This window comes from Mus pahari, chromosome 1 (genome assembly GCF_900095145.1).
Source record: "Mus pahari chromosome 1, PAHARI_EIJ_v1.1, whole genome shotgun sequence".
Classification (NCBI taxonomy): domain Eukaryota; kingdom Metazoa; phylum Chordata; class Mammalia; order Rodentia; family Muridae; genus Mus; species Mus pahari.
Genome location: NC_034590.1, coordinates 109,845,128 through 109,861,361, shown reverse-complemented (window position 1 = coordinate 109,861,361; position 16,234 = coordinate 109,845,128). Strand labels below are relative to the sequence as shown.

The 16,234-nt window shown below is 41.0% G+C and overlaps 2 protein-coding genes across 2 annotated transcripts; one reads left to right on the top strand and one right to left on the bottom strand.

Annotated features, from left to right (window-relative positions):
• Positions 1-2,667: 2,667 nt before the first annotated feature.
• Positions 2,668-3,591, top strand: LOC110335284 (olfactory receptor 13A1-like). Its single transcript, XM_021217367.1, has one exon. It carries the CDS (start codon positions 2,668-2,670, stop codon positions 3,589-3,591), a length of 924 nt encoding a protein of 307 aa, XP_021073026.1.
• An 11,447-nt stretch (positions 3,592-15,038) lies between these two features.
• On the bottom strand, positions 15,039-16,021 carry LOC110328119 (olfactory receptor 13A1-like). The gene has a single exon (XM_021207491.1). The coding sequence runs from the start codon at positions 16,002-16,004 to the stop codon at positions 15,066-15,068; it is 939 nt and encodes a 312-aa protein (XP_021063150.1). The 5' UTR covers positions 16,005-16,021; the 3' UTR covers positions 15,039-15,065.
• Between the last annotated feature and the right edge of the window lie 213 nt (positions 16,022-16,234).

The window sequence follows — 16,234 nt, the reverse complement described above, 5'->3', positions numbered from 1 at the left end:
ACAGACACCTCTGCACTCCTCAGGACCAAGGCATCCCTGCAGCCCAAATGGTGTGGTGAGGACATGACCCAGCTGCCCCTCCTTTGTGGGGTCCAAATGCATCTCTAGGCAGGAGTCACCAACCCTATGTCAAAGTCCTGGGGACTCCACTGGAAAAGATCCTTAGTTTCAAAAACCCTTAATGTGTATTGCTGCTTAAGTTGGCTATGTCTCTTCTTTTCTTTCAGCTGCCCAATCAGAAGATCAGTTTATAGAGTCTGGGTGTTTTACAACCCAGACATCTCCCATATCAGAAGAGCATACATTTGTTTCTGTAGATGTTTCTGATAGTCAGAAAGGAAAATCAATAGGTCCAAGAATTATCTCAGACAAGTGAGGTAAGAGCTAAAGTAACGGGTAATAGTACATTTAAAGTATATCTATCTCTCTCTTCCCCACTCTATATTCTTTCTCTCCCTCCCTCTCTTTCCTCATCTCAGGTTTTCACACACTTTGCTGGACATCCAGCCACATGCCTATGGACATACAGGTAGGTTTCACACTCATGTAACTTTTCCAGACTTTAGGAAGTGGAGATACTCTCTTCTTAGATAGATTTCACATGGCTTGCTCACAACTACACAAAGACATGGTAGAAATGTGCTAGCTAGAGAAAGTAAGGTTCAATTCCTCTAACAGCAAGTAAGAGCCGTTAAGTTGTTTGTTTGGATTTGGTAAAACCCAGCAAGAATTCCTGCACCCAGCTCCTTTACCTCTCTGGGGCATTTGTTACCATGAACATTTCACCTTCATCCCAATGGTGATAGCCTGCTGACGTCGCATCACTTTCTCCAGGATGTAGAATGGCCCTGGATTTCACTCTTTTCTTATCTTGTCAGGCTGTCTCGACAGCACAGACAGCAAGTTGCTCTTGACCCCTCTGCAAGGCCACTGTAAGGCAACTATTAGAGGTAAGTGTGGGGCAGGGAGCATATTCTCGTGTTGTTTGATGTGGTGATTCATCTCTCAGATATGTGAATATGAGCTCAGAGTCATCCTCAATTGCTGCTGAACTCTCATAAGGAGAGGGATGTATGAACTTGGGTGGACTTCAGTGGCCAGAAAACATGGAAGTTGAGATCAATCTGCATTTTAGATCAGCAACAAATACTATTTAGAGGTAGAATTTTCAAGGCAGGATTTGAGACAAGTTTTTTTCTGCTAAATCAGGCAATGGGGTATGTTATTATTGGTGTTCAGGGACACCATGTGCTTACCCTAGCCACTTCCCAGTGACTAGTAGAATTCGTTGTCAAATGCAAGGGCTATTGTGTGCAGTCTGGTCTGAGGCCCTTTGGAAACAAAGAATTAAGTTTGACCTCAGAAGTTTCCCAGGACTGCCATTCTAGGGTATGCCATCATTACATGAGCTTGGTTTGCTGGGAGTAAGGTGGGAACAGAGTCAGCTCAGCATAGTCATCCACACACCACTCCCTGCAAACCTTTCTAGAGCACATCTGGGGCACAATGTGTTAGGAGCTCCAGTAAACAAATATCCTGGACTATTTTCAGTTTTAGAACATTTTACTTTGGAAATGCTTTACTCTGAAACCTGTAATGTCATTTCATGCTAGATTTGATAGCTGGTTGAGAGAGGCCTGATCATACCCTGCCCTCCATGTGACAGGCCACAATGGAAAGTTCTGTCACCTATCACTGTCAGTCTGCCCTTACAATCTGACTCTTGACACTCAAAAATGTATCCTTTTCTACACCCTAACTGACAAGAGTCTGGTAGTGGGAAATGACAAGAGCCCAGTACACACATAATCCATAACCTCAATCTTGGTTCCCACAGCTTTCTTTCCTAGCAACAGAAGGCTGCTTTCTTAGCATTTGAGGGCTGTGCATTTCAGATACATAATGGACAGTATCAGGCAATGTGAAGTCCTACAGTGATTATTTGATTTGTTTAGGTGGCTTTCTGGGAAATCTTGCAGGAGCTAGGTTTGGGACCAGCTGAGTTCCTATAGCTCAAGGGGTTGAGAGACACCCTAGGACTCGTAGCATACCTACATATTCTCCACATATTGGGCATGATTGTTGAATGCTATCCTCTAACTTCATGTGCTAGTGGAATAGAGTTCCAAGATAGGAAGTTCTGGTTTCATTGCTGTCATCTGGATGAGAAGCTATATTATCATAAAGACTACACTTGGTTCTGTTTCCAGAGATACATTCTATTAATATTCTCTCTGTTATTCCTCCACACTCTGGGACAAGTATCCAGCATCAGTAAAAACCCTTCTCACTGCCCCTTCACCCTTCCTCAGCTTTTTCATAATTACACGTGTCTTCCCTACAGCCACACAGCACTCTTCAGTAACTATGTCCTGGTTGGCTCACGCAAGCATGGCAATCTCTCCTTCCTTGATGGATGAGCTGCAGCATGTATGAAGCAATTTGCTCAAAATCCTTCCTTCAGGGTCCACCCATGTTAACAGACTGAGTCTGTGTAGTATATGTCTTTGACCTGCTATTTTCATTAGCCTGAGAGCCATGAATGAGAATAAAACTAAACCATTTTTTCCTTAGCATAACAGGTTCCTCATTACACAGAGTTGATTGTTTCCTGAACTTTAAAAGGCTCTTTGAGCAATTCCCATCTTGAGACTAGAGGTGCTTCCCATGGCTCCTGGGAACCAGTCAGCTATAACCATGTTCATCTTGCAAAACTTCTTTGATGATCCCTGGATCCAGGATGTTCTCTTCTGCCTCCTCTTTGCCTTGTTTGTGGCAGCCATAGTTGGCAATGGCCTGATTATCGCGACCATCTACAGCAGTCCCAACCTCCACACTCCCATGTACTTCTTCCTGGTCAACCTTGCCCTGATGGATGTGATCTGCACTGCGACTGTCTTGCCCAAAGTCCTGCAGAGTCTGGTGGCAGAGAACAGCATCTCTTATGGGGGATGCCTCACACAGATGTTTGTCTTCTCCTGGGTCCTGGGCTCTGAGCTTCTGCTTTTCTCTGCCATGGCCTATGATCGCTACCTTGCAATCTGCAGGCCACTGCACTATGGTACCCTCATGAGTGGCAGGGCCTGTGTGGCCCTTGCAACCTTTGTGTGGTTCACTGGAGCTCTCAATTCCTTGGTGCTCACTTGTCTTGTCTTGCCACTGTCTTTCTGTGGTTCCAATCTCATTGCACACTTCTTCTGTGAGATCCCTTCTGTCTTGATACTGTCCTGCAGTCCCACTTTTATCAACAACGTCATGACTGTCATTGCAGACATGTTCCTGACAGGCCTGAACTTCCTGTTGACAATGACATCCTATGCCTTCATCATTTCCAGCATCCTGCGCATCCGCTCAGCTGAGGGCAAGAAGCGTGCCTTCTCCACCTGCTCTGCCCACCTGGTTGTGGTCACCCTTTATTATTCTACTGCTCTATATACTTATGTCCGGCCAGCCCTAGGAACTGCTGGTCTCCTGGACAAGGTCATTGCTGTTCCGTACACCACTGTGACCCCGTCTCTGAACCCTCTAATCTATACCCTGAGAAACAAGGAATTCAAAACATCCTTTAAAAAACTTTTATTTCCCCGTTGATGACTTTGAGCTTGAAGAAGAACTCTAAGAACTCTTGGAGAAGAGCCGGCAAGGAGCTCAAACCTTTTTTTCTGTATCATCTGACTCCAGAGGGCACAGGCTAAGTTATAGCCTGGGATGGCTGTCCAACGTTTGTATACAGAAAATCATGCTGTCTACAAGATGTTTTAGTAAGCTTTAGCCATTTCTACTTCATACATAAAAGTGTGTGCTTATAAGTTCAATGCTCTTAAATGTTAAGATGTTTCTATGACTGAACCAAATATAGTTAAATATTGCATGTAGTCCTTTTAATGACCTACTTAATATTCCCTGATCCTCTGTGGCACTGGCTGCAAGTGAATGCTTAAAGAGATAGAGAAACGTGACTTCCTCTGCTCCCACCCCCGCCGTATCACATCCGCTCTGAGCATTTGCTGGCCTGATTTGACTGTTTTCATCTTTCTTATTCTTATCTCATAGTTTACACCAGTGCTTGGATCATTTAATAGTTGAAGGAGGGAAACTCTAATAAACAAACTGAGTTAGGGCTGGGTGTGGGGGGCCTAGGATCTCTATGGAAATGTCTCTGATCTCAAGACACAAAGATGTCAGATTGGAGTTAGACACTAGCATGGTGGCCTCTTCTCAGACCCAATGCCATTGCAAAGATTTGCTAAATCATAACTAATTTGTACCTCAGCATTTCTCCTGCTGGGTGGGTTTTGTGTGACATGGCCATTCTTCACAGGTTATTGTTATTCAACACTGCATGTTGTTTGTAATGTTCAACTGATACGAGCTCTGTTTCACTGCATGAGGAGCTCAGAAATAAAGAGTTTTTCAGATGAGTTCATGTTGGTGTGAGCATTTTGAGCATTAAACCCACTGTGGTGTTTGTCTATATGTGGTAGAGAGTCATGCAACTAATGCAGAAGAAATGGCAACAAACACAAAACAACAACAACAACAACAGCATACATGATTAAGAGATGAGGTAAAGCCGGGCGTAATGGTGCACGCCTTTAATCCCAGCACTCGGGAGGCAGAGGCAGGTGGATTTCTGAGTTCGAGGCCAGCCTGGTCTACAGAGTGAGTTCCAGGACAGCCAGGGCTACCCGGAGAAACCCTGTCTCGAAAAAACCAAAAAAAAAAAAAATAATAATAAGATGAGGTAAACAGGATGGGGGAAAATAACAGGAAAAACAAGACTGGGTCAGTGAACCATGGCTGTGATGATTAATATATTCACAGTTATTTTGACTAGACTAATCTCCAAAAATATTGATGGGAGACCCTCTATGAGTATTTGTAAATGTTTTCTGAAAAGGATTCACTGAGCAGCTGTAACCCATCTCCAGTGTGGTTAGTTCCTTGGCATGCACTGTAGACAGGCAAGAATGGGACGAGGTGGAAGGAGAAACTAGCTTAACTTCCTCCATTCTCTGTCTGCTCAATGACTGCAGAATCAAGGCAAAAATAAGGAAATCAATTAAAGACTTCCTGGGAATCAATGAAAATGAATCCGCAGTATACCAAAATTATGGGACACAACGAAAGCAATGCTAAGAGGAACATACGTAGCACTACATATCTAAGTAAAAAGTTGTAGAGATCTCCTACTAGCAAATTAACAAAAGAACAGAAAGCTCTAGAATTCTGCAGGGCTAGGTGTATCCTTTCCCACTGAGGCCAGACAAGGCAGCCTAGTTAGAGGAACAATATTCAAGGGCAGGTAACGGATTTAGGGATGGCTCTTGCTCCAGTTGTTGGCACACCCCGAATGAAGACTGAACTGCATATCTGTTACATGTGTGTGGGGGGGGGAAGGTAGGAGACAGCCCATGTATGCTTTTTGGCTGGTGGTTCAATCTCTGGGAGTCGCCAAGGGTCCAGGCCAGTTGTGTTGGGTTCCTATCCTATCTGGGTCCCTCAATCTTTCTCCCTTTTCTTCCACAAGACTCCTCGAGCTCTGTCCAATGTTTGGCTGTGGGTCTCTGCATCTCTTTCTGTGAGGTGCTGGCTGTAGCCCCTTAGAGGACAGTTATACTAAGATCTTGTCTGTAAGCATAACAGAGTATCATTAGTAGTGTCAGGGATTGGTTCTTGCCCATGGGATGGCTCTCAAGTTGGACCGGTCATTAGTTTGCTATTCCTTCAGTTCCCTGCTCCATCTTTAACCCTGCACTTCTTGTAGGCAGGAGAAATTTTGGGTCAAAGATTTTATGGGGTTGATGTCATTATCCCTCCACTGGGGGTTCTGCCTGGCTACAGGATGTGGCAACTTCAGGTTCCATATCCCCCGCTGCTAAGATTCTTAGCTAGAGTAACTCCCATAGACTTCTGGGAATCTTGTCCATCCCAGGTTTCTGACATGTCCTAGAGATGCCCCCCATCCCTGCCAGCTGCAGATTTCCATTCTCTCTCCTGGCCTTCTCTCCTAGTCTCTCCCCAAACCTGATTCTGATTCCCTTTTCCCCATTCCCATGCCACCCAGTTCCCTCTCTCCATCTGTCTCCAATAACTATTTTCCCCCCTCTGAGTGAGATTTAAGCATCCTTGCTTGGGTCAATCTTTTTATTTAGTTTGTTTAGGTCTGTGGATTTTAGTGTGTGTATCCTCTACTTTATGACTAATAACCACTTATAAATGAGTACGTACCATGCATGTCCTTTTATATCTGGGTTACCTCACTCAGGATGATATTTTCTAATTTCATCCATTTACCTGCAAATTGTTTTTAATAGCTGAGTGGTATTCCATTGTGTAAATGAACCACATTTTCTGTACCCATTCTTTGGTTGAGGGGCAACTAAGTTGTTCTGTTTCTGGCTCTTATGAGTAAAGCTGCTATGAATATATTGGAGCCCATATCCTTGTGGTATGGTGGGTGGAGTATCTTTTGGGTGTATGCTCAGGAGTGGTAAAGCTGGTTTCTGAGGTAGATCTATTCCCATTTTTCTGAAAAACTGCCAGATTGATTTCCAGAGTGGTTTTACCAGCTTGCAATCCCACCAGCAATGGAGAAGTGTTCCTCTTTCTCCACATCCTTGCCAGCATGTGATGTCACCTGAGTTTTTGATCTTAGCCATTCTGACTGGTATGAGGTGGAATCTCAGGGTCATTTTGATTTGCATTTCCCTGATGATTAAGGATGTTGAAGATTCAGCTGTTCAACATTCCTCTGTTGTTAATTCTCTGTTTAGCTCTGTTCCCCAATTTATGATTGGGTTATTTGGTTTGTTGGTGTCTAATTCCTTGAATTCTTTATATATTTTGCATATTAGCCATCCTTTGGACATAGGGTTGATGAAGATCTTTTCCCATTCTGCAGGCTGCCAACTTGTCGGATTTATGGTGTCCTTTGCCTTACAGAAGCTTTTCAGTTTCATGAGGTCCCGTTTATTAATTGTTGAACTTAGTGCCTGAGCCATTGGTGTTCTTTTCAGGAAGTTGTCTCCTGGTTTCTTTCCTAGTCTGTCAATGTTATATAGGAAGTTTACTGATTTTTGCATGTTAATATTGTGAATTAACTTTTCTGAAAGTGTTTATCAGCTGTAGGGATTTGCTCATACCATTTTTTTTATTACTTTTATTTTTTTACAGACCAGTTGTCCCCCTCCCTGTCTGCTCTACTATGTCTCCAAGAGGATGCCGCCCCCCCACTCCCTGGGGCCTCATGTAGTTTTAACAGTATTTTTGGCAAATAATTATATCATCTGCAAATAAGGATACTTTGACTTATTCCTTTCCTATGTACATTCTCTTTATCTCCTTTCATTGTTTTATTGCTCTAGCTAAGACTTCAAGTACTACAGAACAGCTATGGAGAGACTACTCCATAAAAAGAAGTACCCTTGTACTGTTCCTGATCTGGTGGAAATACTTTTGAGTTTTTCTCCATTTAGTGTGATGTTGGATGTGAGCTTGCTGCAGATCACCTTTATATTTTGAAATTTGTCCCTTTTATCCTTCGTCTCATTAGGACTCTTATAAAAAAAGGTTTGAATTTTGTCAGACATTTTTCTGGCTCTAAGTAATAATTTCTGTCTTTCAGTCTGTTTCTGTGGTAGATTACATTTATTGATTTACATATGTTGTATCACATCTGTACCTCTGGGATAAAGCCTACTTTATCAAGGTTGATGACCTTTCTGATGTGTTCTTGGGTTCTATTTGCAATTTTTTTTTTTTTTTTAGAATTTATACCTATCTTCATTGGGGAAATTAGTGTATAATTCTCCTTTTTTTTCAGGTTTTTGTGTTGTTTAGCTATCATGTGGTCTTGTAAAAAGAATTAAGCAATGATCCTTCCATTTCTATTTTGTGGAATAATTTGAGGAATATTGGTGTTGATTCTTTTTAACATGCTGGTAGTACTCTGTAAATTGCTTATCTGATCTTTGGTAAGTGGCATACATCAAGAAATTTATTATTATTATTATTATTATTATTATTATTATTATTATTATTATTATTATTTTAGATTTTTCCAGTTGTTGGGGTACACAATTTTAAAAGTACATTTTTTTTTTCCAAGACAGGGTTTCTCTGTGTGGCCCTGGCTATCCTGGAACTCACTCTGAAGACCAGGCTGGCCTTGAATTCAGAAATCCCCCTGCCTCTGCCTCCCAAGTGCTGGGATTAAAGGTGTGTGCCACCACCGCCCAGCTTCGTTCTTTTTTAAAAACAACTTTTTATTAGATATTTTCTTCAATTACAATTCAAATGCTATCCCGAAAGTCCCTTATACCCTCCCCCGCCCTGCCCCACAACCCACCCACTCCCTATTCCTGGACCTGGCATTCCTCTGTATTGGGGCATATAATCTTTGCAAAACCAAGGACCTCTCCTCCCAATGATCCAATGATGGCCGACTAGTCCATCTTCTGCTACATATTTAGCTAGAGACACGAGCTCTGTGGGTACTGGTTAGTTCATATTGCTGTTCCTCCTATAAGGTTACAGACCCCTTCAGCTCCTTGGGTACTTTCTCTAGCTCCTTTATTGGGGGCCCTGTGTTCCATCCAATAGGTGACTGTGAGCATCCACTTCTGTGTTTGCCAGGTACTGGCATAGCCTCACAAAAGACAGCTATATCAGGGTCTTTTCAGCAAAACCTTGCTGGCATATGCAATTGTGTCTGCGTTTGGTGGCTGATTATGGTATGGATCTCCGGATGGGGCAGTCTCTGCATGGTCCTTCCTTCCATCTCAGCTCCAAACTTTGTCTCTGTAACTCCTTACATGGGTATTTTGTTCCCCATTCTAAGGAGGAATGAAGTATCCACACTTTGATCTTCCTGCTTCTTGAGTTTCATGTGTTTTGCAAATTGTATCTTGGGTATTCTAAGTTTGTGGGCTAATATCCACTTATCAGTGAGTGCATATCATGTGAGGTTTTTTTTGTGATTGGGTTACCTCACTCAGGATGATATCCTCCAGATACATCCATTGGCCTAAGAATTTCATAAATTCATTGTTTTTAACAGCTGAGTAGTATTACATTGTGTAAATTTACCACATTTTCTGTATCCATTCCTCTGTTGAGGAACATTTCTTTCCAGCTTCTGGCTATTTTAAATAAGGCTGCTATGACCATAGTGGAGCATGTGTTCTTATTATCAGTTGGAACATCTTTTGGGTATATGCCTGGGAGAAGTATTGCTGGATCCTCCGGAGGTACTATGTCCAATTTTCTGAGGAACCGCCAGACTGATTTCCAGAGTGGTTGAACAAGCTTGCAATCCCACCAGCAATGGAGGGGTGTTTAAAAGTATGTTCTTATGATTATCTGGGTTTCCTTGTTTGTTCCTTTCTGGTTTCTAATTTTACTAAGTTTGATCTTCTATCTCCACCTTTTAGTTATATTGGTGAAGGGTTTATCAATCATTGATTTTTCTCAAAGGATCATCAAGTCTTTGTTTCATCGATTCTTTGCATTTTTGGTTTCTTTTATATTGATTCCAGCACCAAGTTTGATTTTATTTCTTGTCATGTATTTCTTTGGAGTGTTATTTTTTTCTTTTAGTTATAGGATTTTCACGCTCTGTGTGCCTTTAAGTTGGTAATAGGAGGTCTCTCTATTTTTGATGTAGGTGAGTAGTGCTACATACTTCCCTTTGATATTTCCTTCATTGTGTCCCATAGGTTTGGGCATGTTGAGTTTTCATTTTCATTTAATTCTTAGCACTTTTAACTGTTTATCTTAATTTTCATCAGTATTGAGTTATTGATTTTCCACAAATTTATGTCTTTTATGTTGTTGTTGTCATTGCTGATACTCAGCTTTAATGCATGGTTATCAGATTTGATGCCGGGTCCCTTTCAGTGTTCTATTACCTGTTGAAATGTGGTTTTTTATTGGAATATGCAACCAATTTTGGAGAAAGCTCCATGAGCTTCTAAGAAGAAGGTATATTGACTCTTGTTTGGGTGAAATGTTTTATAAATATTTGCTAGGTCGATTTGATTCACAATATCATTTAGCTCCAGCATTTCTGTTTAATTTTAGTGTGGATGACCTGTCTATTAGAAAGTGGGGTATTTAATTTACTCAGTATCACTGTTTCAGGGTGAATATGTGATTGTAGTTATAGTACTGTTTCTTGTACTAACATGGGTACCCTTGTCCTTGTTACACAGATGTTTAGAATTACACTATCTTCTTGATGGATTTTTTTTTCTGTCAATGGGCACTTACTGTCTTTCAACACATCTTCTAATTATTTTTGGTCTGAATCGACTTTGTTGGATACTAAAATGACTAGCCCAGCTTGCTTCTTGGTTACATTTGCTTGCAATAACTCTTTTTAACCTCTCAATTTGAAGTGGTATCTAATTTTGATATTAAAGTGTGTTTCTTTACACAGAAGAAGGATGTATCCTGTTTTCAAATATTATCTGTTAGCCTGTGTCTTTTTATTGGACAATTGAGACTATTGATTGAGGGTGAGAGTTATTAATGAGCAATGGTTTCAATTCTGCTTATCTTGCTGGTGTGAGTTTCCCCATCTGTTTTTGATTTGTTAGCATGGAATCATTTATCCCTTGTGTTTTCTCAGGTGTGTTTATTCTCTTCATGTTGAAGCTTTTCTTCTATTGCCCATCTTCAAAGTGGGTTTGTAGATAGAGACTGCTTAAATTTAGAGTCATTGCTGTACCATGTTGGATGTTGTAGATATTATTAACATGTCATAAAGGTCTATCCCACTGTTATGGAATCTAATATAACAGGAAAAAGGGCCACTCACTCAATTCATGTTATAAATCAGCCAAGTTTATTAAAACTGCTGCAGGTTCACAGTCTCTAACCCAAACCAGAGACATGCAGCCTGGAGGCAGGTGAAGGAAACGAAAGGCTTTTAAAGGTGAAAACCCCAAGAAGTCACTGAATATCTGCACAGGCAAATGACAGAAGCTAAAGAGCTGTTGAGTTCTACCAATATTAAGCAGTCAAGGAGACTTTAAAATAGTACTTGAACATCTGCATAAGCAGTTATAGAAGCCAAATTTTTTCAGTAAATGATAACAAGCAGATGGTTAAAAATTGTAGATTTCTGAGTAGAAATCAAGGAGTCAGAGGTACTGGGACTTATCTTCCAGAAACTTGAGTCAGAGACAAATGGCTATTAGGTGTCAGGATGGATGCTTAGCATAAAATGGAGTTTCTTTAGTCATCATACCACCATAATAAAAATTCCCAAATTATGTATTTGTGAGATGTGTGCATATATATGTATGGGGGACTATTTGTATACTTAGTGTTTGGGTGGTTATCAGTTGTCCTATAGGCTACAGTCATGAGACTGGCACAAAGAAATGGCACAAAAACATGACTTAACAATGAAGTAAATAATGTCAAAGAAACCAACAGGTGAAAAGACCCAGATAAATGACTCTTTAGTGTCATCATAACTGAATCACCTAAGAGACCAGAGAGACATGCATGTAAGAGGGTTTCTAGAAAGGATTCACTGAAACAAGTGATCCACTCTATGAAGGCAGCACCACCCCAAGGACTGGACTAGAAAGCAGCTAGTCAAGGCCTGGCTAAAGGCCAGGCTAAAGTCAGTTGAGCACAGATGTCTTCCTCTTCTATGTGTTCTGGGCTGCTATGGTGGGTGGGAGGAAGCTTTTCCACCATGTACCTGTACTGTCATGAGGCCTTGCCTCATTATAGGCCAAAACCTGGCTGTGAACTGAAGCTTCTGAAACCATGAGACACAGAAAATGTTTTGAAAATATATTTTGGTCCTAAGAATGAAAAACTAATTAAATAACAAATAGTCCTGGTGTGGCACAACATTTAAGAAGAATAAGGAAGTAAGTTGATGAAGAGTGGGTTCAGTCTGAAAAAGATATAGAATCTTTTTTGGCAGCACTTGCTAGAGATTGATTCTGCCTTCTCACCACGTGGTTCTCTTTCTACCAATATCTTAGCAGAGGATGCGGATACACTTCCCCTTCCTGCTTATGTCTTTTCTACTTTATTTCTGTTCTCAGACTCTTTTAAGAGTCTACCCAAAAGTAGTTTGTCAATACAAAATGGACTCTATTGTGTGTATTGTGATTTTTGATTTGTTTTGGTATATCATTTTGGTCTTTATTGGCTTGGGTGTGTTGTCGTTTTTTTGTACTTTGAGAGAGAGAAACAGAGAGAGACATAAAGACAGAGGCACAAAGAGACAGAGACACAAATTGGGTGGGTAGGTAAGTAGATAGGTAGGCTCTGGGAGGAGTTGTGTGGAAGGAGAAAGAATATGATGTATGAATATAATGCACCCTAGCATTTTTGTCTATTTTCTTTTTCTTTTTCTTTTCTTTTCTTTCTTTTTTTTTTTTTTTTTTTTTTGATGATTTTTATTTATAAGGTGAGGCAAGACTTCCACTTTGCCCTTGACAAATCGACATTTGCCAGGAGCCATCTAGGAGTGAGGTTGTGTGTTTCTGCCTCACCACTGGAGTGTCAGGACACAGCTTGGGAGGTGAAGCCTAGCCTAAGATAAGGGCCCCAGCCCATGTTTCTCTAGGTGAGAAACAGCAGGGGCTAGGGTGGAGATGGAGGCTGTGGTTCTTGAACTCCTGGGCATCCAGATGCTACTGGGAACCTTGAGGAGTTGAGAAGGGGGTCAGGCCTGAGATGAGCTCAGTTAGGGGGAGTACAGGCACTCACCCTGGCTTAGCTCAGGGTGAGTGCCAGGGTGCAGAGGGAGCCTTCTGTGGCAAGGCTTTATATGTTGAAAGCTCCTTCCCCCCCACCCAGCAGTCCTTGATGAAGGAGACAGTCCTTGCTTGCCAAACTTTTTATTCATGGCAGGAAGAAGATGCATACAACTTACTTAAGGTAGACCAGAGATTAAATATCTCTTGCCTGGGAAGGGAAGCTTATTGGCCCATCTAGATACCTTATTAGCATGTAGAACTCTGGGTTTCTATGCTACATGACTAGATAGCATGGTCCTCTTAGTGGGGTGTCGTGGTCATGTGCTCCAGGACAGGAACCTGGTTGAGAGTAGATTGAAATGCCTACTGTTCTCAATTATGAGAATTGCTGGGGCTCCTTAATCTGTCCTTAATCTGTGTTACCAGTTTGTCTGTCTGGTAACACAGTTCCACTTAGCCCATATAGGAGAAGCTAAAAATTAGCAGGTGATCTTCCTGAAATGGTTCCACCGAGGACTCTAAAGTTTTGACAGATTCGCTTCTTTAGGCAAAGCTGAGAAGATTACATTTGAGGAAAGATTCTTGCTATTAATATGCTTTTCCTGTTATTATTAAATTTATATAATAATCACTAAGTATTAGCCTACCCTTTTGAGCAGATTTCTACAGAACAACAAAGATGTACTGTCTTGTAGTGATGCTATATAAATAGATGATTTATTAATTCTTAATGATGATCCTGCAATAATTCCTAAAATTATATTAGTAATTATTAAGACCTTTTATAATAGGACTGCTATGAAGTCTTTTTGATATTAAATCTACAATGAGAACTCTGCCAGTCTTCAAGGGTCATGAGTTATTTGCTTCTGAGATAAAAATCAGGCATTTACAACTTAGGGCACATTCCAGAGGTTGTAAAACAATCAAGCAAAGGTCATAAAAAGGGAACTAATGATTTACTATAGGTACAGGACAATTACTATAGGTACAGGACAGAAGATAAAAACTCGACTGGGTTTATCTATACAAAACTTCAATAATAACTTATTCACAAGAATTATGGTTTTAACTTTCAATGAACCTGTTGAGCTTGTGACAGATAATAAATGTTTAGCCAGATACTTACTCTTAATGGATATGCATGTAAACATTCTCTGCTGTAAACTTCTTATTTAATTTATGATTTAAATTTATGTATAAACTTGTGTTAAACTTTTTACCATGTCATCCTGAAAGATGTACAAGTGCTAAGGAAAAAGAGAGAAGGGAGATTTTTTTTTTTTTTTTTTTTTGAGATTCTCTCTTAGAGAAAATTTTTGGAAAACATTTTGGATATAGAACTTAGAAATAAAGTGTCCCTCTTTCTTCCTGGGACTTCAACTAGCAGGCTGCAAGTTAGAGCCAAGCAGTTCCTGTGGAGAGAGAACAAAGGCTACTTTACTTAATCTTCCCACCCCACCCTCACCCCCACCATTAAGCTACAGATGTTAAACACCTAAGCAGGCAGTTTTTAACCCTCAGAATGGGCCAAGAATATTTTCTATGACTTTTTAGAAGTTATCTGCAAGCATTCAGTATACTTAGAGAGTTAGAGAGTTAGAACGGTCAGAGACAATTAGTCTTTAAAGCGAATCCCGTGTCTGACTCTGTGTCCCACTTCAACTGATTCCAGGCCAGGCAGGTTCCCAGTGAACATTCATTTAGTTTCCTCAAAGCTATTTGTGGAAATAATTAATCTTTCCCATATTTGAATATCATCATTCTCTTAAGCAAGTTGGACTCACATATGTGAGTTCATCTTTGAAACATAAAGTCTATCTCTGCTCCATGTCAGCTTTGACTTCCACAGCTTAGTAGGAAGTTATAAAATGGAGAACCTGAGTCTCTCAACTTTAGACTTCTCAAGATTCTGTGTCCATTCCACCCAACCAATTTCTTTACAAAGTATGTATTCATTAACATAGTCATAGAATAAAGTCCTGTGTTGTTTACATGGTGGCACTAGTTAAAAACGCTTTGTTTTACATGAATCACCATTGTTAGTCACCGAAAAATCTTCTAGTCCAGGTTTGTAGAATTTACATTTAGATAAAATTTACTTTAAAAATGGTTTGTTCTGGTCAGAAAAAAAAACTTTTATGTTTTTGTATATTTTACATATGAAGAATTTTGTTGTTTTGGGAGTTGCAGTAAGTGAAATTATCCAGTCCTTGAATCAGAAAATGGTTTTCTAAAGCAGTAATAGGCACAATATCCTCCATGTAGCTGCTCTCAGGAAAGCATGTTTAGGGACAGCCCAGACCAGGAGAACAACATATACATATCCACTTAGTGGGGAAAAGATGGCAAGCGTCTGCCCAAGGCAAGCTTGACATCCTTGTTCCTTAATGTGTAGATGAGGGGGTTGAGGGTTGGGCTGAGGACTGAGTACAGCACTGAGGAAACTTTGCTTCTTTCTGGGCTGTAGCTGGAAGCAGGACTGACATAGGCACAGAACACAGATGAATAGTACACAGAGACCACGATGATGTGGGATGAGCAGGTAGAAAAGGCCTTTCTCCTGCCCTCAGCAGAACGCATGCGCAGGATGCTGGCAATGATGTAGCCATAGGACAACAGGGTTAGCATGAAGTTGATGCCTCCATAAAAGGCATCTGCCACAAGAGTCATAACGCTATTCACATATGTAGGACTACAGGAGAGCAGGAGGAGTGGGGGGATCTCACAGAAGAAGTGGGTGATGACCTTGGGGCCACAGAACGACAGCCGTGTCATCAGACCAGTGTTGATAGATGCATTTAGTGCACAGACGGACCATACACTCATGGCCAGTACCCCACATAGCTGTGGACTCATTCTAGAGCTGTAGTGCAGGGGACAGCAGATGGCCACATAGCGGTCATAGGCCATGACTGTGAGCAGCAGCAACTCAGAGGATGCAGACCACACAAGAAAGAAGAGCTGGGTCATGCATCCTTTGAAGGAGATGGTGTTTTCCTCAGACACTAGGCCAATCAGAGCCTTGGGAATCACAGAAGAGGTGCACACAATATCCATGGTAGCCAGATTACACAGGAAAAAGTACATGGGACTGTGGAGCCCAGTGCTGGAGGTGACCAAAGCAATGATCAAAATGTTGCCCATTAGAGCCACTGTGTAGAGGGACAAGAAGCAGCCTGTCAGGAACATTCTTAGACCAGGGTGCTCTGAGAACCCTTCCAGCACAAACTCTGTCACTCTTGTCTGGTTGGGACTCAACATTGTCATGGAAAGTGTTGGGTTCACTGGTGTCAGTTTCTGAGAAAATATCACAGTTCACCACTTCAAAGTCTGGTTTCCAAATGTTATCATCTCAAACTTCTCTGTTGCCAGAAAGAAGTGAATGTATTTTCTTCATAGAAGCCCATTTTTCTTATTATCTGTATTACACATCTGAAAACACACACACATATATTTAAATTTTGGTTGCCCACCTAGCAACTTTCACCTTGTAGATT

Coding starts and splice junctions, on each gene's coding strand:
- LOC110335284 (XM_021217367.1), top strand. CDS start 2,668: ATGGCTCCTGGGAACCAGTCAGCTATAACCATGTTCATCTTGCAAAAC.
- LOC110328119 (XM_021207491.1), bottom strand. CDS start 16,004: ATGACAATGTTGAGTCCCAACCAGACAAGAGTGACAGAGTTTGTGCTG.